This window comes from Bos indicus x Bos taurus, chromosome 13 (assembly GCF_003369695.1).
Source record: "Bos indicus x Bos taurus breed Angus x Brahman F1 hybrid chromosome 13, Bos_hybrid_MaternalHap_v2.0, whole genome shotgun sequence".
In the NCBI taxonomy this organism is placed as follows: domain Eukaryota; kingdom Metazoa; phylum Chordata; class Mammalia; order Artiodactyla; family Bovidae; genus Bos; species Bos indicus x Bos taurus.
This window is the reverse complement of record NC_040088.1, coordinates 18,473,958-18,499,244: the sequence shown is the minus strand read 5'-3', so window position 1 is coordinate 18,499,244 and position 25,287 is coordinate 18,473,958. Positions and strand designations below refer to the sequence as shown.

Here is a 25,287-nt window from a genome sequence, read left to right as displayed (position 1 = left end):
CCTCAATTAAGGAATTCTGTAAAAACAGTTTAGTCAGGTATGTTTTAAAAAAGATTCCCTTCCCTAAAAAGAACCCACACAAACCCACTCCAGAGCTGCGTGACACCATTTATAGAGCCCTCCCAGCGACTGAAAACAGAGTACAGCTTTTCTTAGGCTCCAGGGGCGAAATTCTGGCCTGTCTTCAGGTGCCTGGTTCCCTGTGCTTTGCCTTACCGCCGTGCAGTAACACCAGTTCCTACACTCACCTGAGGAGAGCACTTTTCAAAGAGTCTCCATGGAATTGTCTCCTTGAATTCCTATATCCCTCAAGATGGGTGATACTGATCTCTTTCTTTTCTTTCCTCCTATTTTGTCAATGAGGAAACTAAGGTTATCTCATTAAAGAAGCATCTGACTGCCAAGTAACAGTGCTGCTTGTTAGACTCTGGGAGTGCCTATGAGGAGTTAAATGCCTGAGGAGAGATGGGCTCAGACACAGGCAGTTTCAGAGTAGAGTGCTGTGTTGTGATCCATGCAGCAGGCAAGGCTGCCATGGGTGAATAATGGGGTGGGCCCTGGCCCAGCAGCCCTTTGGGGAGGTGCTGATGGCTGAGCCCCATCTGAAGGACCTGGCAGAGAGGAAGCATCATTGCAGGGAGTCTGGGTGTGTGGGAGGCATGAGCAGTAATAACCTTGAGAGGTTGTCATGTGCCAGGCTCTGTGATAAGTAATTTTTGCTTTTTTTTGGCTGCATCATGTGGTCTGTGGAATCTTAGTTCCCTGACTAGGGATCACATGTGTGCCCCCTGTCCTGGAAACAGGGTTTCTTAACCACTGGACCACCAGGGAAATCCCTGTGTTAAGTAATTTTTATCTTCACAGCACCTATAGGAAGATTTATAGGAAGATCCCCATTTAACAGATGAGTAGCCTGAGGCTCAGAGAGGAAATGACTTGTGAAAGGTTATCTGGAAGATGGTGGAGCTGGGGGTCAAACCCAGGCAGTCTCTTTAGAATTCTGGCTCATAACCACCACGTGCCGTTGGCCCTCTGCTGAGTGTCTGCTCCACTTCTTTTAAGTTCCCATCTTTGACAGCCCCTGGTTTGACTTGGTCATAGTTGCTAACTCATTGGAGGCCTTGATGCTACACTGAGTAGTTTGAACTCTGTTCTGTAGGGGAACTACCGAGTTTTTTTTTTTTTTTTTTTTGAGATGTAATTGAGATATAACCTGAAGTTTTAAACAGAGGTGTCTTATGATCAGATTTATACTTTAGAAATATTAGTGTAGTAGCAGCAGCAGCAGCAGCAGCACTGATGAAGAGTAGCCAAGTTAGTTGACTAGTCAGATTACCTGGATTCATTCAATTCCTTGCCCCAGTACTTGGTAGGTTTGTCATTTGGGCAGCTTACTTTCTGAACCTTAGTTTTTTCAACTCTAAAATGACAATAATAATAATTCTCATCACAGAACTATGAGGTAGATACTAAATGAGATGATGTATATGTAAAGCACTTAGAATAGTGTCTATCATAAAGTAACCACTCAGAAGTCAGCTTATAAGACAGTATTGATTTGGATCCAGGGAGCATGTGGCTGGAGGTTTTGAGCTCCACTAAGAGTTGTTGGGTTTGTGTGTGCTAAGCTGCTTCAGTCGTGTGAGACTCTTTGTGACCCTATAGACTGTAACCTGCCAGGCTCCTCTGTGCATGGGATTTCCCAAGCAAGAATACTGGAGTGGGTTGCCATGGCCTCCTCCAGGGGATCTTTCTGACCCAGGGATTGGAACTCACTTCTCTGCTTTGGCAGGCAAGTTCTTTACCACTAGTGCCACCTGGGAAGCCGGAGAGTTGTCGCCTGAACTGGGCAGCTACTAGATAGTGGGAGAAACCTAGAAGTAGGTGTGACAAAATGGTGACTGAGAGTGAGATGTGAAGGCAATGCCCATGTTCCTGGCTTGGCACATTGGCCAGTCTTGGGACCTCAAACTGTGATGGGGAGAAAAGAAGGAACTTGTGAGGGTAAGATGATTAGCTCAGTGAGGTTGAGTAATGTGCCAAAGGTCAGTCATTCAGCAAATATATTCTGGAGTTAAGCCTGGGCTCCTTTCCACTGTTTCTGGGAAGAGCCCCTCATTTAACCAGTTCATTCTCAGTAATTCAGAAGATGTAAGCTCAACCTGTGTTTGTTGTCTGTCTGAATTTTAATTGTGGTAGAAAAAGACTTGACTTCTAGAGAAAGCATTTCAAGTATCTGGGAAGAGGGTAAGGGAATTTTTTTTAGCTTACTTCTTTTCTTTCTTCCTCCTTCCTTTCCTCCCTTCTTCCCTTGTTTCCTTCTCTACCCTCTCAAGTAAAAGAGGCTAATCCAATTCTTCAGTGTGATTTGGGCAAGCCTGAGGGAGTGGTAATGATTGGCTTTAGACTCTGTGTCATTGAGAAATTAGTGTTGGAGGGGCCTTTGCCCCTACTTGAAACAACTTGTCAGTTCTCTAGGACTATGGATGTGCTCTTTAAAAAAAAATTTTTTTTTAATTTATTTTTGACTGTGCTGGGTCTTCGTTGCTGCCCCTGGGCCTTCTTTAGTTGCAGCAGTGGGGCTACTCTCTAGTTCTGGTACGTGCACTTCTGGTTGCAGTGGCTTCTCTTGTTGTGGAGCCTAGGCTCTAGACCTTGAGGGCAGTAGCTGTGATACAAGGGCTTAGTTGCATGTGGGATCTTAATTCCCAGACCAGGGATCGAATCCGTGTCCCCTGCATTGGCAGGTGGATTCTTAACCCCTGGACCGCCAGGGAAATCCCTAGATGTGCTCTTTTATGTTCGTTATATTGAATACTATTTGTTAATGTTGCATAATAACAGTGACCGTAATCCTTTGTGTTTGATATCCTTTTTGCTAGTGCTACTACTATCACACAGCCATTTTATCACCAATATTGAATATTTGGTGTGTACTGTCCTGAGCACTCGACAACCATTAGCTCGCTTAGCCTCACAACCCCAGGAGGTAGGGGTTATTAGTCCCCTTTTATAGCAGGGCAAACAGGGAGGCTCAGTGATTTTTCTCGTCTTCACTTAGCAGGCAATGAGTGGAGCCAGGATTGGTCAGAATCTGAGTCTGAAACCTGACTGCTCCCATCCGTAAGCACTGCCTGGCCTTTCTCCCAGACAGAACTTCAGAAGAGCCCCCTTGGAAGCTTCCTCCTGAGAGTTGTAGTTGTCCCTGGACCTGCTGATACTGTGTGTGCTCTTCTGGGACTGTAGTCAGGGCTGAGGGTTGCAGCCAGCGTTTCCACCTCCTAGGCTCAGGGCGGTGGGGGACTGGAGGGAAGCTCATTCCTGCTGAGACATCTTGCCTCTAGGACTTCCCCTCTGCCTAGAACTCTTTTCCCCTAGATCTGCACATAGTTCTCTCCTTGTCATTTAGATCTCTGCTCAGACCTCAGCTCCTCAGAGTTCTAACAGCCTTATCTAAAGGATCCTGGCACGTCAGCTAGCTCACGTTGTTTCATTGGGTTTTCCACTGCAGAACTTACCCTCCCAGAAATGATCTTATTTGCATATGTGTTACCCTGTTTCTGCCTTCCCTGCTGGAGAACTGGGCCGGGGGTGTCCCGTCCTCTTGCTGTCTATCTCGGGGCCCTGGCACAGAGCCGGCTCTCAGAAAATACTGAATGAAGGAGGCATAAAGATTTAAGCTGCTCTTGTGCTTGAAGTGTCCTTCAGTTTGAAAGGGGGTTACATTAAGTTTATTTTTTTCTTGTTTTGTTTTTTATATATTTGTAACCTTTTTATTGTGCACCGGAGGATAGCAGGTTAACGATGTCGTGATAGTTCCAGGTAGTTGGCGGTGGGGGGCGGGCAGGAATGTCAGCCACACACATATATGTACCCATTCTCCCTCAAACCCCTCTCCCACCAGGCTGCCACAGAACATGAGCCGAGCTCCCTGTGCTGTACAGTAGGGCCTTGTTGTTTATCCATTTTAAATACAGCAGTGGGTATATGTTGATCCCAAACTCCCCAACTATCCCTTCCCCCCATCCCTCACCCCAGCAGCCATAAGTTCTTTCTCTAAGCCTGTGAATCTGTCTCTGTTTTATAAAGAAGTTCATTTGTATCATTTATGTTTAGATCCCACATATAAGGGATGTCACAGGATAGCTCTCCCTCTTTGTCTGACTTAGTATGACAGTCTGTAGGTCCGCCCGTGTTGCTGCAAATGGCGTTATTTCTTCTTTTTTTTAATGGCTGAATAATATTATATGTTATTATAATATCACATCTTCTTATCCATTCCTCTGTCGATGGACATTTAGGTTGCTTCCATGTCCTGGCTATTGTGAACAGTGCCCCACTGAACACTGGGGTGCATGTGTCTTCAGACCATGCTTTTCTCTGGATGCGTGCCCAAGAGTGGGATTGCAGGGTCATATGGTAGGTCTGTTTTTAATTTTTTAAGGAATCTCCATACTGTTCTTCCTAGTGGCTGAACCAGTTTACATTCCCACAAACAGTGTAGGAGGATTCCTTTCTCTCCACACCCTCTCCAACATTTACTGTTTGTGGATTTTTTGATGATAGCCATTTCGGCTGGTGTGAGGTGTACATTAACTTTAAAAGGAACCATCATTCTTTAATGGAGATTGAATTGCAAGCTTAGTGTAAGCACTGTTAGGTTACTGTAAAGCCCATTCTGTAGTTTCTGGAGGTTGCCAGTCTTTTCAGAGTTTATTTTCTCTTAACCCTGATGAGAGCCAACTCGTTGAAAGGTCTTGTTCCCTGCCCACCTATCACAAATTCATTGTTATTTTAAGTCCTTAGTCTCTTCTCTCCAGCACATTAGGGTTGCTGAGGGCAGGGCCTCCAGTTACCATGGCTACAGTACTCTTAAACCTCTCCCAAAATAAAATCCAGAGTCCATGTCAGTACATTAACTATAAATATATTATGAATTCAGAAAATTCTGCTGTTGTTTTTTGAACACCTACTTTCTGCTAGACATACAGGGGCTTTGCAGATCTTTTTTATTTTTCCTCCACACCGAATGACATACAGGAGCTTAATTCCCTGACCAGGGATCTAACACATTTCCCCTGCTGTGGCAGAGAAGAGTCTTAACCACTGGGCCACCAGGGAAGTCCCAAGATACACATTCTTTCTTTTTTAAAAAATAATTAAATTAATTAATTAATTAACTAGTCTTAGGCTGTGCTGGGTCTTCATTGCTGCAACTCTAGTTGTGAGCTGGGGCTAGTGTCTGGTTGCAGGGTGCAGGTTTCTCATTACGATGGCTTCTCTTGTTGCAGAGCATGAGCTCCAGGGTGTGTGGGGGTCAGTGGGTGCCATTCCAGGACTCCAGAGCACAGGCTCAGTACTTGTGCACAGGGTAGGTTGCTCTTAGGCATGTAGGATCTTCCTGGACCAGGAATCAAACTCATGTTTCCTGCATTGGCAGGCGGATTCTTTACCACTGAGCCATCAGGGAAGCCCAAGAAGTACATTCTTCAGTTCAGTTCAGTGGCTCAGGCATGTCCGACTCATGGACTGCAGCACGCCAGGCTTCCCTGTCCATCACCAACTCCCGGAGCCTGCTCAAACTCACGACCATCGAGTCGGTGATGCCACCCAACAATCTCATCTTCTGTCATTCCCTTTACCTCCCGCCTTCAATCTTTCCCAACATCAGGGTCTTTTCCAGTGAATCTTCTTCACATCAGGTGCCCAAAGTATTGGAGGTTCAGCTTCAGCCTCAGTCCTTCTAATGAATATTCAGGACTGATTTCCTTTAGGATGGACTGGTTTGATCTTGCAATTCAAGGGACTCTCAAGAGTCTCCTCCAACATCACAGTTCAAAAGCATCAATTCTTCAGCACTCAGCTTTCTTTATGGTCCAACTCTCACATCCATACATGACTCCTGGAAAACCATAGCTTTGACTAGACGGACCTTTGTTGGCAAACTAATGTCTCTGCTTTTTAATATGATTTCTAGCTTTATCATAGCTTTTCTTCCAAGGAGCGAGCGTCTTTTAATTTCATGGCTGCCATCACCACCTGCACTGATTTTGGAGTCCAAGAAAATGAAGTCTCACTCTTTCCATTGTTTCCCCATCTATTTCCCATGAAGTGATGGGACCAGATGCCATGAGCTTAGTTTTCTGAATGTTGAGCTTTAAGCCAACTTTTTCACTCTCCTCTTTCACTTTCATCAAGAGGCTTTTTAGTTCCTCTTCACTTTCTGCCATAAGGGTGTCATCTGCATATCTGAGGTTATTGATATTTCTCCCGGCAATCTTGATTCTAGCTTGTGCTTCAGCCAGCCTGGCATTTTGCATGATGTACTCTGCATATAAGTTAAACAGGTAATGGTATACAGCCTTGAGGTACTCCTTTCCCAATTTGGAACCAGTCTGTTTTTCCATATCCAGTTCTAACTGTTGTTTCTTGACTTGCATACAGATTTCTCAGGAGGCTGGTAAAGTGGTCTGGTGTTCCCAACTCTTGAATTTTCCACAGTTTGTTGTAATCTACACGGTCAAAGTCTTTGCTGTAGTCAGTAAAGCAGAGGTAGATATTTTTCTGGAACTCTCTTGCTTTTTCTGTTTTCCAGCGGATGTTGGCAATTTGATGTTTCCTCTGCCTTTTCTATAAATCTAGCATGAACATCTGGAAGTTCTCGGTTCACGTACTGTTGAAGCCTAGCTTGGAGAATTTTGAGCATTACTTTGCTAGTGTGTGAGATGAGTGCAATTGTGGGGTAGTTTGAACATTCTTCGGCATTGCCCTTGTTTGGGATTGGAATGAAAACTGACCTTTTCCAGTCCTGTGGCCACTGCTGAGTTTTCCAAATTTGCTGGCATATTGATTATAGCACTTCTACAGCATCATCTTTTAGGATTTGAAATAGCTCAACTAGAATTCCATCACCTCCACTAGCTTTGTTCGTAGTGATGCTTCCTGAGGCCCACCTGACTTCAGACTCCAGAATGTCTGGCTCTAGGTGAGTGATCACACCATTGTGGTTATCTGGGTCATTAAGGTCTTTTTTGTATAGTTCTTCTGTGTATTCTTGCCACCTCTTCTTAATATCTTCTGCTTCTGTTAGGTCCATACCGTTTCTGTCCTTTATTGTGACCATGTTTGCATGAAATGTTCCGTTGATATCTCTAATCTTCTTAAAGAGATCTCTAGTCTTTCCCATTCTATTGTTTTCCTCTATTTCTTTGCATTGATCACTCAGGAAGGCTTTCTTATCTCTTCTTGCTATACTTTGGAACTCTGGATTCAGAAGGTTATATCTTTCCTTTTGTCCTTTGCCTTTCGCTTCTCTTCTTTTCTCAGCTATTTGTAAGGCCTCCTCGGACAACCATTTTGCCTTTTTGCACTTCTTTTTCTTGGGGATGGTTTTGATCACTGCCTCCTGTACAATGTCACGAACCTCTGTCCATAGTTCTTCAGGCACTTTATCAGATCTAATCCCTTGAATCTATTTGTCACTTCCACTGTATAATCATAAGGGATTTGATTTAGGTCATACCTGAATGGTCTTGTGGTTTTCCCTACTTTCTTCAATTTAATTCTGAATTTTCCAAAAAGAAGTTCATGATATGAGCCACAATCAGCTCCTGGTTTTCTTTTTGCTGACTGTGTAGTTTCTCTATCTTTGACTGCAAAAAATATAATCTATTTGCTTTTACTATTGCCCATCTGGTAATGTCCGTGTGTAGAGTCATCTCTTGTGTTGTTGGAAGAGGGTGTTTGTTATGACCTGTGCCTTCTCTTGGCAAAACTCTGTTAGCCCTTGCCTGCTTCATTTTGTACTTCAAGGTCAAATTTTGCCTGTTACTCCAGGTATCTTTTGACTTCCTACTTTTGCATTCCAATCCCCTATGATGAAAATGATGTCTTTTTTTGGTGTTAGTTGTAGAAGGTCTTGTAGGTCTTCATAGAACTGTTCAGCTTCTTTGGCATTAGTAGTTGGGGCATAGATTTGGATTACTGTGATATTGAATGGGATCATTCTGTCATTTTTGAGACTGCACCCAAATACTATATTTCAGACTCTTGTTGACTTTGAGGGCCACTCCATTTCTTCTAAGGGATTCTTACCCACAGTAGTAGATATTCTTAAGGTTAGAAAATTCAAACAATAAAGTTAAAAAATGAGAAGTTAAATTTTTTTGCTCTATTCCTTTCATTAAGGGAACTACTGAACAGTTATTTTGTTCCTTCTTAGAGGGAAGAAACATGCATAGAGTATGCATATAATAGATATGCCTGTTTATATGTTTATTTGTATTAAAGGGGTCATACTGTATACCTGCCTCTACACCATGCTTTTTTTACTTGACAGTGTATCTTGCAGATGGCTTCATATCAGCATCTACAGCTTACCATTTTACCTTTTAATAGCTGTACCACATTCTGTTGTATAGATGGCCATAATTCATTTAAGTGGGCCTCTTTTGATGGTCATTTGAATTGCAGACATTTATTGTTCATCCTCACAGGTAATTTGGCAGACTTTGGGGGCTGTATCTGTAGGATGTCGCTGGCTATGGGTCTGTTGGGTTGCAGGTATTTGCATATTTGTAGATAGTGCCAAGTTGCCTCTAGATAAGATTTTCCAATTTATGCTTCACCAACGGAGTATAAGCATCATTTTTCCTCATCCCTGAAAGCACTGAGTATTTTATGTTGAAATTATTAGCCTGAAGAGTGAAAAGTTGTTACTTTGATCTGTATTTCCTTTAGTTTAGGATGATGTTATGTGGATAAGGATAATATAATCATATGCTTATTAGATCTTTGTATTATTCCTGCCCCCCTTCCCCACAAGCCTCTCGCTTCCCTACCTGGGAATCTGCCAGTTCTTGCATTTTGTTCATTTTTAAGTGAGTTGTTTGGCTCTTTTGTTCTTGGTTTATATGCATTCCTTGTTAATAAAGTAAGTTAGCCCTTTGGTCATATGTGTTGAAGTTATTTTCTCCAAGTTTGTTGTTTGTGAAAGTGCCATTTAAACTGTATTACACAGTATACATTTAAAGCTTTCATTATCATTGATACAGGGGCATTGACTGCAAATACTGTACTTAAGGAAATAAACTAGGCTCTCTTGTCTCCTGTGGAGCAGTGAGCACACTTTGTAGGGTAATTTGGTTTTTTATTTTATTTTTAATTAAAAAATTTTTTTTTGACTTTGCTGCATGGCAACTTAGTTCCCCCCAGGGATTGAACCCATGACCCCTAACCACTGGACCACCAGGGAATTCCCTGTAGGGAAATTTGAATGTAAAGGAGTAGTTTGAAGTCCTGCCAGGGTCTTTAAAATGGAACCATATATGAGTACAGATTGCATCAGATTTTTTTTCTCATAGTTTTCCTGGATGTCTTTATTGAACATATTTCCTCTTCCTATTTTGGAGCTAGAACTTTTTGGAAGAAAAAAATATAAGGCCCTGAAGAATGCATAAGTTAAAAGCTACAGAATCTTAGCCCTCTTGCAGCTTGAGAAAAATGTGTGTTTAAATGTAAGAAGTAAAAACTTATGTAATCTTCTTTATTCCTACTTCTGTCTTGAACTATTTTTTATTTTTTTTAGTAGATGTTGTCAAGTTAAATTGAGACTTTGAGATGGTCGTCCCTCCCTTTGCCCTTTGTTAGAGCTCCTTCATCGCTTCTCATGTTTGTGTTTGTCTTCCTGGGTGGACAGCAGCTGGGCTGAGTTGGATTTCTGAGGCCTGATTTCCAGCACAGTGCCTTTCTGACAGTGCTCACTAATGATTTGTTGAATAAATTAATGTGAAATTTAAAAACAAACTCTGCCATTCCAGAGGAGTGGAGGGATTTGGGCACAGGACATAAAAGTCAGATTAGTCCTTAGTCTTGTTCTGACTGATATCAGAGTGGAGCTTCAAATAAATGGGTCAGAGTTACAATGAAACCTGTTTCAGTTCATGATAAGGAAGACCTTCAACAATTCCGCCTCAAGAGGAATTGGTTTTCTTGAGCCATTAAGAATAATTTGCTCATTTTCATTCACTGCCTTGCTCCCACACTCCTGTATTTTAATGGAAGGGCCCCTTAGGGAAGCTGTGTGGTAAAAGAATTAATTCAGAAATCAAGCAGACCTGGGCTTTTGTTCTGGGGCTGGTCACTTAGCACCATAACCTTAGCCCAATTACTTTAAACCAAATTTCTTCTTATGTGATAATAGGATTATAAGTAGCTGCTAACTCTGTAGTCCTTATAGCATTCCTTAAATGGATTATCTCATTTAGTCTTCACACCCACTGCCTGGAGATGGGTACCTGGTATCACCATCCCCATTTTAGGGAGAGGAAACAAATTCTGAGGGGTTAAGTAATTCACCCAAATTCATTCTGATAATAAGGGGTGGGGTTGAGGATTAAAGGCCAAGAATTTAATCCTATTACATTTCTGCCATCTCTAAAAGGGAACTGTCTCCCTGCATGAAGTCTAATAAATACTAGCTGCTCTGGTGAGTTCTCAGCGCCACTCTTTCTTCTTGTGCCCCATCATCTTTTCATAGAATCTGAGAGGCAAAACTATCAATCTGAATATTACTTGGTATGCATGAAGTCAAAAATATAATTTGAGGTGCTTTTTCAGGCAAGTCAAAATGAAGACTTTTTACTTACGTTAGGTTTGATATCTCACTTTCCTGGAGAGTGAAGTATATAGCTAGTCAGACCTCTGACGTGCCCTTTCCTAGGGTCCATATCATCCAAATACTCTTGTTTGACATAGCTTTTCAGTTGAAACTGTCAACTGTTCTTAGTCTGATATTTGCTTTATGTGTTCCCCAATATCAGCCCTTTGGAATGAGTTGTTTAATATAATGGATAGCTCACCCTGTACATCTTTTTTTCCTCATGAGAAATTTCCAGTGTGAAAAATTGTAAATTTAGGAAGCTGTTTAAGAGGGAGAGATCACTTACAACCTGGTTTTTTTTTTTTTTTTCCAGTCTTTTTTTTTTTTAATGCACATGAGTTTTACTGTGAGTTTAGAGGGATATAATTTTACATCCTGCTTTTTCATGTAATATATTGGAAGAAAATGTGATGGTATGTACACATTAGATATGAGGACCCACTTCTGTGATTACTCCTCGTTCATCTATTGCAAAGATTGCCCTTGTGATACGAGGCAGATATTGCCCTGACAGTGCTCTGGCATTGCTCGGGCAGTGTAGGCTGTTGGGATCCAAAGTTCAGTGGGAGAGAATTTCCTGGGGTTTGGCCTTGCTATATGGAGGTGGCCTGCTCAAGCGCCCCAAGGGCTCAGAGTGGCTACATCTCCAGCAAAACCACCACTGGCCCCTAAAGATCAATTTTACTCATATGGACGATGATCACCAGTCCCAGTTTGTCAGAATTTACTCAAGAAGAAGCAGAAAATAAAATAGAACAAAGAATGAATAAATAGACATTTCTTGTCCAGCCTTCCAAAAGTAAAGGACCAGAAATCGGAGTTCAGCTTTTGTTTCCTTCCTTCTTTGTAGCACTTAAAATTCATAGCAGTTGCAGTTCGCAGTTAAGTCATTTGTTCTACTGGCTACATTTCCACCCCCCACCGCCAGTAGACTGGAGGCTTCAGGAGGCCAGGAATTGTGTCTTTTGGTCTTGAGGACTGTTTTTCTAGTCTCTCAGCAGATGTTTGTTATCATTTGTCTTCAGCAAATGATTAAATTTGCTTCTGAGTGACTTTTTCTTTGGTGTTCTGAGGAGTCCCCCTCACAGGTGAATCCTTGGTAAGCAGTGTTGGGGGCTTCTCAGGTGGCGCTAGAGGAAAAGAACCTGCCTGCCAATGCAGAAGATGTAAGAGACACAGGTTCCATCCCTGGGTCAGGAAGATCCCCTGGAGGAGGGCACGGCAACCTACTCCAGTACTCTTGCCTGTATTATCCCGTGGACACAGGAGCCTGGGGGCTGCAGTCCGTGGGGTCGCCAAGAGTTGGACATGACTGGAGCAACTGAGCACTCCTTCCAGTTCCAGGGATACAAGATGCTGTGTGATAGAGGAGGAGGGCCCAGCGGAGGGCACACCTGGGCTAGGATGAGGGCAGGAGTAAGCAGGGTGCTGACGCGGTTTCCTGGAGCTTTGGGTTTTGAATAATGCCTGTTTGTCTTTTATGTGTAGTAAGTGATACTCTACTCTGGGCAGACTTTGCCTAAGTTTCATAAATATTTAATTGGCTTTTTCAGGAGAATAAAAGCAGCCCCGTTGATGACTGAAAATGACAAAGCATCCACCTAACAGACGAGGAATCAGCTTTGAAGTGGGAGCCCAGTTGGAAGCCCGGGACCGATTAAAAAACTGGTACTTTTACATTTTTCTGTTAATTAAATCCCTTCAGTAAAGGACATTTGTCAGCACTGGTAAAGAGGGGTAGCCTAGGCTTTTCTGTAGTGTGTTCCTGCTCCCTGACTCTTAAATCTAGAGCTGTGGTAATATCTTTCTCTTTGGTGCTGGGATCCCTGTGTTGAGGGAACTATCTAGTTATATGTGTTTCCCTTTTCTGCCTGTTCATTTGGAGGAGCTATGGGAAGAAGAAGCAGGAAGTGGCTATAGGGAAGGGAAGAGTTATTAGTGGCAACTTATTCTTGGCTGCCTGTCTGAAAGATCAGAGATGGAAGAATGAAGAAAAGGGGGGTAGATCGGAGCAGTTTGTGTGTTGCAAACAACCCCTCCTGTTTTCTGGGTGTGTTGTTGTATGGTTGAAACTTAGTCATCACATTGTAGGGATGATTAGGTTCAGAAACTGAGAGGTTGTAGTTCCAACTTTGTCATTGACTCGTGACTTCTGGTTGGTAATTAGCCACTCTGAGCATCAGCTTCATATGTAAATGTGGTATTAGTAATACCGACCTCAACAGAGTTTTTCTGAAAATCAAATAACAGGATGTGTGGGGAAAGGCCTTGTAAACTGTAAAGTGGTGGTGGTGGTTGAGGATTTCCTAGAGTTTCGTCTTTTGTTTATGCTTAAAGTGAAAGTGAGGATTTCAAAATTCACACTTTTCTGTGAGTTTTCATAAGGAAGACTGTAGTGCTTTTGAGTGTCAAAATAGACAGGCTGACCAGCGCCTGGTGTTTAGAAGAAGAAGATGGGAAGAGAAGCAGGGGAAATGGGGTAGAATATGTCTCTGCTGCCTTTTGGGGCTGGGAGATTTGATATAAGAATTAGACCCTTTGAACACCTGCTTGTTTCTGTAATTATTTCCCTTTTTTGGTTCCCCTCAGTAATTTTTAAGGCAGCTTAATCAAGAGAAAGAATTCTTTTTAGATTTGGAGAAAAAATTAAAATATTGAAAAAGTTCAAAAGTACAGCTAACCATAAGATAATCTGTGTACTTGTCACTCAGAATTACTGAATTTTAACACTTTTGTTTTATTTATATTTACAAAAATAAAGGACATGAAATGTTCCTGGTATAATGGTAGTATCTTTTATGCCCTTTCCAATTCAGTTCCGCTCCTGCCTTCCTTAGAGGCAGCCAGCATCCTGCAGTTAGTGCTGTCCTTCCCGTGTTTTACGTTTTTAGTGTATGTATCCATAACTAATACTAGTTAGCATCACTTTGGGTGTTTTTAAAAAATTCATGTAAGTGTTCTCATATTGTTTGTTTCTTTTCTGTATTTCATGTTTTTGTGATTGACCCGTATTGGTATAGGTATTTGTCCTCATTTCTGTATAGAGTTTTGTTTATTTAGTCTCCTACTGATGGACATTTAGATTCCAGTTCTTCACTTTATCCACAGTGCTACCCTGAACATTTCTATAATATCTCTTTGTACACATGTGCATGAATATTTCTTGGGTAATGGCTTTCAAACTTTTTTGACCATAATCTAGTATAAGAAATATTTTAAAGAAAGCCAGTGTAGTACTTGCCGTATACACAATATAAATTTAAAAGAAGCAAAACTTTTGTGAAACAGTCCTTAACCTTAATACATGCAATATACTCTGTTTCCTAATATTATACACACAAAACTGCTGGTTGTGAACCATTAATTTGATTTTACAATCTACTGATTTTACAATGTACTGCAGTCAGTCTGAGAAGCCCTACTCCAGTGAATTTGTGAAGTAATGTGATTAAATACATTTTCAGTTTTACTGGAAATTGCAGAGTTTTAACCACTGGATCACCAGGGAAGCCCTGAGTTTCAGCTTTTTATTATGAAAAGATTTTAAACATAATCAAAAGTTCAGAGAATAGTACAATGAACACTATGCCTTCCACCTGTATTCACCAATTGTTAATATATTTACCCAACATACTTTATATACTTCCTGTAATGTAACTAATTGTAATAGTTAGCAATTAGCAATAATTGCTAATATCTAACATCCAGAACCTATTCAGATTTATGTCTCTTTAGTTACTTTTATTCCATGATAATCCTTCTTCCCTCCCCTATTCTTTGCCTTTCATGGCATTATTTTTAAGCAACATTTATTTTGTAGAATATTCCACATTCTGAGTTGGTCACATTGTTTTCTCATGGCGAGTTTAACTTGTTTCTTGTATTCTCTATTTCCTGTAAACTAGAAGTTAGGTTTAGACTTCAGGTTAAACATCGTGTTGCAGAATGGTTGAATGGTAATGCTGTGTGTTTCATATCGCATCCCATCAGGGGACACATAAAGCTATGTCATCCCACTCTCTGTTCCAGTGTATCACTTGATAAAATAATGACTGCCCTTTCTCACCATCTTAAAACTGTATTTTTCCCTGTACTAAATAACTTGTGGGGTGCTTTGGAATATATCTTAAGTGTTTCCCTATACCATTTACCTAATGATTTTTAGCATCCGTCAATAATCCTTACCTCAATCAGTTATTATACCACAGTGGAAGAAGAGTGATTTTTTCACCTCTCTCACGCAGTGTTTTATTGTTACAGCTGATGTTCTTTTGTAAGAAGAGTATTTTTTTTCTTTATTCCTTTTTAAAGATCACTAAGGACTGAGATTATTCAGCATACTGTTGTAGTCGGTTACATTCATTATTTTCTTTTGTGCTAAAATTTTCCCAAACTTGGTCGGTGACAGGCTGTTTAAACGAGCTTCTTTGATCTTTTGACACACTCCTGTCAGTCGTTGAGTATTCCTTATTTTCTGGTATTACTAGAAGCCCCAGGTTTATTTCACCTGTCCTGCTCCCAAGACCCTGTCCATTTCTCCAAGGAGACCTGGTTTCTTTTAGTTAGAAGTGGTACTTAGAACTTAAGTTCTAAGTTGGGCACTGGGTTTGTTTATTGCTGCTAGAATGTCATTGCTTTTAAGACTTTTTTTAGTGGTTGGAGCTAAGAAATAGTTGTTTTGAAACATTATGAGTTCATTTTTATTTTTTGGCCACACCACGTGGCATGCGGAATCTTGGTTCCCAGACCAGTCAAACCCATGCCCCCTGCATTGGGAGCACAGAGTCTTAACCACTGGACCACCAGGGAAGTCCCTGTGAGTTCATTTTTATATTTCTAATTTAAATGGAACATTTTGTAATTTTTAAAATTTTGCCTTTTTTTATTAAAAGTCTTTGTTTCTAATCACACTGATATATTAACCCATTTCTTTTATTCTGTGTTACACACAAAATAGTTTCAAAGTTACAATACTGGTATTAAAAAAATCTGAGTGAAATTTAAGATTTTCCTGACATTTAAAAAAATTATGGGGACTTTCCTGGTGGTCCAGTGGTTAAGATTCTGAGCTCCCAATGCAGAGGGCCCAGGTGCGTTCCCTGGTCAGGGAATTAGATCCCATATGCCACAACCAAGAGCTCACATGTTACAACTAAGACCTGGCATGGCCAAATAAATATATAAAAAAAATTATGTACCCTTCCCCCCAGGATAAATTATATTTAATTTGTTACAAATTAAATAGGACTCTAAATTAAATAATATGAGTTCCTTCTCAATACTCTTACAGTATAATTATATTTTTACATTAAAAATGTTTTATGTGCATACAATAAAATTTCCCTTTTTTTGGTGTATATGCCTATGAGTTTTAACTCATGTATGGATTCTTGTAAGCATCAGAACTAACAGGAAACAGAGTACTTCAAAGACTTCTCTCGTGCTACACCTTTGCTAGTCTATACTTATTGGATTTGATTATTTTGTTTACTGTCTTCCTCACTAGAATGCTAACTCAGTAAGGAATAGGGTGTTAGGACTGGTTTCTGAGAAACAGTGCAGTTGATTTATTTGGAAACTGTAAGTGGGAGAAATGGGGAGTGAGGTGAAGAGACTGAGAGAGCTATGGACTGTCTTGTGAGTCTGATCCCTGGAAAGGAGAAAGGAAGATGATAGGAAGTCCTAGAATGCCGTACAGTACTCAGAAGGTTTTGGCAACGGAGATGCTGAATCCTCAAGCCAGAGGTGCTGTCGAAAGAGTCTCGTCTCCATATATCCCTGCTCACTCAGCCATTGGCTGGGGACAGCCCCAGGGAAGTGTGGCGATGGAACGGAGGTGGTGATGAGTGTCAAGCTGCTATAGCTGGGGTCAGTTATTAGCACTTGCTAAGGATGTGAAGCGTGTATTTTCAAGGCAGCCACAGGTGGGCTATCTGTTCTGTTCTCTAATATATTTCCATTGCCTCAAAATTGAACCTGGCATATAATAGATGCTCAATAAAATTTGTGAGCTGAGTTTCAGATGATTTTAGGAAAACATTTTCCTAGGTTGTTTTGATTGCTTACATCTTAAGCTTGAGAGAAAAAAAGTTTTTTCAATTGTAGCATGGTTTGTTCACAATAGTGATTCAGTTTTTTTTAATTATATTCCATTATAGGTTGTGACAAGATACAAAAGTTCATTGTCCTAAACAGTAAATCCTGTGGCTTATCTGTTTTATGTACAGTAGTTTGTTTCTTTTAATCCCGTACACCTAGTTTGTCCCCTCCCTTCTGTTTGGTAACCATAAGTTTTCTACATTTGTGAGTCTGTTTCTATTTCACTTATAGATTCATTTATATTGTTTTTTATATTCCACATATAGTGTATAGTATTTGTCTTTCTCTGTTTTACTTTACTAAGCATAATATTCTTTAGGTCCATCCGTATCACTGCAAATATCATATTTCATTCCTTTTAATGGCTAAGTAATATTCCATTATATATGTTTATGCCACACCTTCTTTTTTTTTTTTTTTTATGCCACACCTTCTTAAGCCAATTGTTGATGGGCATTTTCATTGTTTCCATGTCTTGGTATTGTCTTAATAAGTAGTGCTGGTGTGGGAACACTGAGGTGCGTGTATCTTTTTGAATTAAAGTTTTTGTTTTTTCTGAATATTTTTCCAATCCTACCCTGGAATGGGATTATTGGATCATATTGTAGCTCTCTTTTTAGTTTTTTGACAAGCCTCTATACTGTTTTCCGCAGTGGCTGTACTAATTTGCATTTCCACCAACAGTGTATGAGGATCCCCTTGAGAAAATGTGTTTTAGTCTTATAGAATTAGATAGCAGCTAGGTAAAGGACTGACTGCCAGGCTCTCCATGTGCAGCGTCTCCATTAAGATTTCTCAGCAAGCTATGAGGTTCCTTATTGTTTCAACTTTATAAATGAGGGAAGAAACTGAGGCTCACAGAGGCAAAAGTCCTTTGTCCCAAATTTCAGAGCTGGTGAGTGGTAGAGCTGGGATTTGAAACCCTGTTGATCTGACTCCAAAGCTTGACCATATCTCCCAGGTGATTCCTTTCTCTGGTGATATTTTTTTCTGTGTGTGCTTCCCTATTTCCTAGATTGGCTACTAGTTGCAAAAAAAGAAAAAAATAATAGCGGGGGGGATGAGAAGAGTTACTTTTCAAAACACATGACAGAAGTGTAATGGAGACAAAAATGTGACTTCCAGTGGTCTTTCTGGATTAATGCTTTTATAAAAGGTCTGTATTGATTAATTTTGTCTGTATTGCTTAAACAGAACCCTGTTTAAGGGTTCACCTTTGTAAACTCACCTTTTCTCACCTTTGTTAACTGTACATTTTCTGTTTTTGTTAAACTAGTAACAGTAACAATGACAGCGAACGTTTATCAAAGATTTTCTGTGTATTGGGTCTGATGCTATTTGCTTTACATGGGCCATCTCATTTATACTCCCCCAAAGCAAGTCCATTGGGAATTGAAGCTCAGAGAGAGAATGACTTACCCAGGGTTGGAAGTTAATCACTGCTGAATCTGAGACCTCCTGACCCAGTTTTGTTTGATGACAGTGTTTTGTGTACCTTTCCAGAATTTATTAAACACCCAACCCAGCTTTTTAATTTACAAGATCCCCCCAAAATCATGGAATTAGGATTTTTCCCCCCTTTTTTGGCAGGGGGGCATGCTGTGCAGTTAGTGGGATCTTAGTTCCCTGACCAGGGATTGAACTTGGGCCCTTGTCATTGAAAGTGCAGAGTCCTAACCACTGAACTGCCAGGGAATTCCCTCAGAAATAGGATTTCTGTTTTCTCCGTGAAAGTTAAAGTTGCTCAGTTGTGTCCGACTCTTTGTGACCCCATGGACTATCCAGTCCGTGGAATTCTCCAGGCCAGAATACTGGAGTGGATAGCCTTTCCCCTTCTCCAGGGGATCTTCCCAACCCAGGGATGGAACCCAGGTCTCCCACATTGCAGGCAGATTCTTTACCAGCTGAGCCACAAGGGAAGCCCAAGAATACTGGAGTGGGTAGCCTATCCCTTCTCCAGCAGATCTTCCCGACCCAGGAATCCAACTTGGGTCTCCTGCATTGCAGGCAGATTCTTTACCAACTGAGCTATCAGGGAAGCCTGTTTTCTCAGAGACAGGCATTTATAAAATACAGATTTAGATTTTCCAGGGAGATCATTAGTTCTCAAAGCAGTTTATCTCACCAAACAGACTATAGAATATTGATAAGAATCTGCATTTTAATTTTAGACCTACCACTGTTGGGTGAACTTGCCACATATCCATCTTCTGCTCTGTAGATGGAGTAATCCTGCCTGCCCTCTTACTTCCGCCGTTGCATCGATAAGCTGACTGTCTAATGTATGAGAGGCTGCAGTTTCCTAGTAATGATGCTTGGTGGATAGAATGGAAACTGCTTTTTCTGTTGCCGTCTGCCTTCTTCCTGTCATCTGGTGGGAGCACACCATCTGTCCTGAACAGTAGGCTTGGCCTTCCCTGTTCTTACTCTGAACACAGTGAAAAAAGCTCCTCTGTCTGTTGCTTTCCTGACTCTTTGGCATATTTCCACCACCTTGTTTCCATTTAAGTTGATCATGGTCTCCTTCCATTTCTTGTACAAAGGATTTCAGAATCTGAGTTCCATAATGTCCTTAGCTCTCTTTCTTTTCTATTTCTTTTTCATTAGGATTATTTGCACTGATCAAGTGTGGGTTCCTGGTTCATACCTCTTCACTTCTTGTGTCATCTTTTTTTTAAAAAGTTACCTCATTTCTGAGCTTTCCACATATGTGTATTGAGGCATTATACTAGGCAGTATGGAATAAAGAGAAATTATTCCCTTCAGCTAGTAGGGCCCTCAAGAAGTTTAAGGCCAGTGAAGTATTTGGCTTTGGCTGTAGCATTGCTGGCCAAGGATTGTTAATTGTGTCCTGTCATCCTTATATCTTTGCTAATATTTCATATTTAATGAGTGACTTACTCTGTTAGGCACAAGTCTAAACCCTAACCCTAATCCTATACCCTATTTAATCCTCACAATACAATGAAGTGTATACTTTTATTATTACCATTTTATACGTGAGGAAACAGAGGCACAGCAATTGAGTACGTTGCCCGAAGTTGCGTAACTGATAAGTAATGGATTTGGGATTTGAATCCAGATAGTCTGGCTTCTGAGCTTGACAAGGTGTGGCTTTGATTCCCCATTCTGTGTTCTGTACCTAGGATATAGAGTCAAGTTCCTGAAATTAATTATATTATGGGGTGACATTTACTCTGTACAGAGTTCATGTACAAATCCCTGGGAAACAACAATTAATTTTGTGTGTAGGAATTTTAGAAGAGTTCCAAAAGATGACTGATGCCAAATCATTTATACAGTGCTAGATGCTGGAGAAGAGTGATGATTAGGCTAGACATAGACCCTGATCTTCAGGAATTGACCTTCCAGTGGAGGTAGATAGACCATAAATAAACAGATCGATTCCATGAAGACTAGGTGATGATAAATGAAGAGGAATAAGTATTGGTAAGTGGACAGAGAGTGACGCGGTATGTCTATGATGGGAGCTTTTCAATGTAGAGAATGTTCAGGGAACATCTGTCTGACAAGGAAGCATTTGAGCATAAATCTGAAGAGAGTGAGGGATATCCAGGGGAAGAGGGTTCCAGGTGGAGGCAGCCAAGGCACAGCATACTGGGCATGTTCAGGCAGTCGGTGGAGAATAAAGAGTAAGGGGGCCAGAGGTAGAAGATGAGCCCACAGCTGTCAGCAGGGCTGGATAGGCCCGAGGAGGGGTTTTGGACTTGATTGTAAGTGTAATAGGAAGTCATCGAAAGATTTTAAACAGTAAAGTGACATTATCTGATTTCAGTTATTAAAAGTGGCTGTGGTTATTGTGTGTAATATGCCTGTAAAAGTAGGCAGGCACGGGGAGAAATAGGGAGAGCCCTAGGAGTCTTTTGCAGCAGTCGAATTTAAGGTGATAGTTGCTTGAACTAAAAAGCATTGGTGGAGATGATGAGAAGGGATCCGAGTCTGGGTATTTTTCAAAGGTATAGCCAATAGATTTGCTGATGATGTTTTGAGAGACAGAGGAGAATCAAGGAAGACTCCAAGAACTTTTGGTCAAAGTATTGATAGAATATTTGCTGAAATGGGGAAAACCAGCTGTTTGATTTTAGACATTTAAAATATGGGATTCCTTTTTCATCACCAAATGGAGATGTTGAGCAGATGGTTGAATAAAAGTCAAGCATCTAGATGTGAGCCCTGGGTTAGAGGTAGAAATTTGAGAGTTGGCAGTGAGTATGGGGGATTAAAATTTTTTTTTATTTTTTAGAACAGTTTTAGGTTCATAGCAAAACTGAGCAGAAAGTATAGAGAGTCCCTGTCTCTTGCCCTTACACCTACAGTCTTCCCCATTGTCAACATCCTGCACCAGGGTACTATATTTGTTAAAGTTAGAAAAATTTTTTCATTACATGGATTTGCTTTATGTTTCTTTTTCCCCTAAATTTTATTTATTTATTTAGGCTAAAATGGGGTCTTTGTTGCCGAGCTGGCTTTTTCTAGTTGCAGTGCTCAGGCTTCTCTTGTGGAGAAGCTTGTTGGGGTGGCTTCTCTTGTGGAGCAGGCTCTAGGGCGCAGGCTTCAGTAATTGCAGCTCAGGGGCTCAGTAGTTGTGGCTCCCGGCTTCTAGAGCACAGTCTCAGTAGTTGTGGTGCACGGGCTCACTTGCTCCTCAACATGTGGAATCTTCCCAGACCAGAGTTCCAACCTGTGTCCCCTCCATCGGCAGACGGATTCTTAGCCACTAGACTACCAGGGATGCCCCTTAACTGTGTATTCTGATGAACGTTTATTCATGTATATACCTGTGTAACCACCCAGATTAAGATAGAGACATTCTGGGCTTCTTAGAAGACCTTTTTTTCCCATATCCAGTCACAGAGTCCCCTCACTCCTAGAGGAACTACTTTCTGTGGCTGTGCATTTAAAGTGAGACCCATCAGCATGTGTGTATTCTCTAACATTCAGCTGCCTGGGTGCAGGAGTGGAAAATGTGGAGAATCTGATGGACCTACATGCCTGTGTGCTAACTCTCTTCAGTCGTGTCCAACTCTTTGCGACCACGGGGACTACTAGCCCACCAGGCTCCTCTGTCCATGGGATTTTCCAGGCAAGAATACCGGAGTGGGTTGTCCTACAGTTGGGGTTTATCCAGGCAGGTGTGATGTAGGACAAGAGGGGCCAGGAAGTTAAGGGTATTTGCAAGGAAGTGAGATTAAAGGATAAGATTTCCAGAATGTGAATGAAGTATGAGAGCAGCCAGAAGGCACAATGTGAGCAGAAGTATTGAGTGTTCACAGAACGTGGTATGTTCTCAGAGTCTGGAGAGGGATAGATCAGGAGTGGTGGGAGTTTGGGCAAGATTTTAATCAGGAGAGAGACATGGTCCAATCCCTTATAGGAGCAGAAAAGTGGTGGTGTTTATTCACTCACAAAACATTTATTGAGTGTCTCTATATCTGGCCCTTTGCCAGGACTGATAGAAGAGTGTAGGAGTTACTTAGGCATACTGGAGAAGCTGGCTTAGAACAGAAAACTAAGATCATGGCATCCGGTCCCGTCATTTTATAGCAAATAGGTGGGGAAAAATGGAAATAGTGACAGACTTTATTTTCTTGGGCTTCAAAAACAAGCAGACAGTGACTGTAGCCATGAAATTAAAAGACATGTGCTCCTTGGAAGGAAAGCTATGACATACCTAGACAGCATATTAAAAAGCAGAGACATGACTTTGCCAACAAAGATCCATCTAGTCAAAATTATAGTTTCTCCATTAGTCATGTATGGATGTGAGAGTTGGACCATAAAGAAGGCTGAGTGCCGAAGATTGATGCTTTCGAACTGTGGTGCTGAGATGTCTCTTGAGAGTCCCTTGAACAGCAAGGAGATCAAACCAGTCAATCCTAAAGGAAACCAACCCTGAATATTCATTCATTGAAAGGACTGATGCTGAAGGTGAAGCTCCAATACTTTGGCTACCTGATGGAAAGAGCTGACTCATTGGAAAAGACCCCAGTGCTGGGTCAAATTGAGGGCAGGAGAAGGAGGCGACAGAGGATGAGATGGTTGGATGGCATCATCAACAAATGGATATGAATTTGAGCAAACTCCAGGAGATGGTGAAGGACAGGGAAGCCTGGTATGCTGTGGTCTAGGGGTCGCAGAGTCAGACACAACTGAAAAACAGCAACAAGAGCTGACTGTTCAATTGTGGGAAAGGATCAGCATAGAGAGGAGAGATGAATTCAAGACATTTTCAGAGTTAGATGTGTCAGATGTTGAAGAATGAAAGTGGTGAAGGGATAGAGAAAGAAGACATCCAAAATAGTACAGTTTTTCTGTAGTTTAATAGTCAGCTCTTTGTTTTACCCTGAATATGATTTCCATCCCCGTCTCCTCTCCACAAAGGGTGGAGATGGCTTAGAATGTTACTTTTGTGCATAAGAATCATTTGCTTCTGGTTTGTGCCCTGAGCCAGGAATAGAGTGGCATACTCTGATTCTTGAAGTAAATGATTATTGTATGTTTGCAGAAAGGCTGTTTATACAAGGAAGAATCTGGAAGCAGCCTGCCCAACCCCTGGGGCAAAGTTCAGGCAAATTATCAGCTACCACCAGGTAGGCCATTAGGTAGGTAACACAAAAGACACCTCTGTGGACCTATGTTAGTACAAGGATATTTGTATGTGAAGTCAAATTAAGAGCAGAAGTCTCTTCACTGGGTTTAGTGAGGTGATTTGGACAGTGATCTCTGTTACACCTCTACCTAGTCACTCTCTTTGAGCTTCCATTCCCACACATGTAAGACAGGTGCAGTGATCCTAACAATTCCATAAGTCCTCATGGGATGGTGGTAAAAATCCTGTGAGATACATGTAGAGGCTGTATATAGCCCCTAGAGGAAACTGCTCACGTTGATTATGAATAGCCATGTGAGGAAATGCTGACTAGTAGTGGGAGTAGGAAATCAGAGGGAAATTGTTATCCCTTTTGGTTCCTCTTTTCCCTCTGCAGCAGTTCTTCAGTTTGTATTTTTGGTGTGTATGTGGGGGGACCAGACAGATTTCTGCCAGGCGCTGTCTAGCTCTAATTTAAGCATGTGCACAGTGTGCAGCTTAGTTTTACTCAGAAGCAGCCAAGACTCTCAGCATTAAGCCTTCCTGGGACTTGAGGTCATATACTGTGTACAAAAGCCAGGGTTGTATTTCTGTGTTAGACCTGGGCTGTTCTCTGCCTTTCTGGTTGTGCAGCTAGAGTTAGTCCCTCTCATTTGGTATGGGTTTCACTTTGCAACTGTCCTCTCCTCTCCTTTCCTTGGAGCCCCAGGGTAGGTTGAGTTTTCTGGTGGTTTAGAGCAGTGTGGCTCAAATGCAAAAAACATGAGGACTGGTGCCTCCAACCTATATACTATCTATGGATCTCACTTTTAGTAGCATTGGGGCAAAATACTTCTATGTTAGTTATTTATTGACATATCTTCTCAAAATTTAGTGGCCTAAAACAACACTACCATTGTTCTTTCAGTGTGTGGATCAAGAATTCAGGAGCAGCCTCTGGGTGAGATCTTATGTTTGTCCTAAGTTGGTGCTGATTGCTTGTGGGAGACTTGTGGCTATGTGTGAACCTCTCCATAGGGCATCTAAAGTGTTCTCATGATGTGGCACCTGGCTTCTCCCAGAAAGGGGAACCTAAGAAGTGGCAGTGCTGTGTGTGTGTTAAAATGATACACATAAAATTTATCATTTTAAACCATTTTAAAATGTCTAGTACATTAAGTTGGAGAAGGAAATGGCAACCCACTCCAGTACTCTTGCCTGGAGAATCCCAGGGACGGAGGAGCCTGGTGGGCTGCCGTCTGTGGGGTCGCACAGAGTCGGACACGACTGAAGCGACTTAGCAGCAGCAGCACATTAAGTACATTCATGTTGTTGTGCAACCATCACCACCATCCATCTCCACAATTACTTATTTATTTAAAATGTGAATACATTTATTTAAGTGTAATCATGTACAATTTTTTATATGTTACAGGAGTACAATATAGTGACTCACAATTTGTAAAGGTTATGGTCCATTTATAGTTATTATAAAATATTGGCTATATTCTCTATGTTGTCAGAACTTTTTCATCTTCCCAAATGGAAACTCTATACAGATTAAAAAGTAACTCCTCATCTTCTTCCTTCACCAGCCCCTAGAAACCACCATCCAACTCTGTTTTTATGAGTGTGACTACTCTAGATCTTGCAGTTTGTCCTCTTGTGATTGCCTGGCATGCTGCAGTCCATGGGCTTATAACAAGTTGGACACGACTGGGAAACTGAACAACAACAGTGTTGTCAAGGTTCACCTGTGTTTTAGGATATATATCAGCATTAAGACTGAGTGATAGTCCACTGTGTGGACATACCACATCTTGTTTATCCATTCTTCTGTTGATGCTTCCATTTTTTGACTATTAAGTAATATCTGTACTGCTATGAACGTCAGTACAGATATCTGTTTGAGTCTCTGCTTTCAATTCTTCAGGGTATA

At 41.2% G+C, this 25,287-nt stretch overlaps 1 protein-coding gene across 3 annotated transcripts in view; it reads left to right on the top strand.

Moving 5' to 3' along the window:
• The window catches only part of PHF20 (PHD finger protein 20), a 128,779-nt gene that overhangs the window by 7,943 nt on the left and 95,549 nt on the right, over positions 1-25,287 (top strand). For all 3 annotated transcript variants that reach the window (XM_027558665.1, XM_027558666.1, XM_027558664.1), the window contains exon 2: positions 12,214-12,328. In XM_027558665.1, coding sequence (XP_027414466.1) covers positions 12,246-12,328 — 83 coding nt within the window. In that variant the 5' untranslated portion in view covers positions 12,214-12,245. The remainder of the gene's footprint in view (positions 1-12,213; positions 12,329-25,287) is intronic.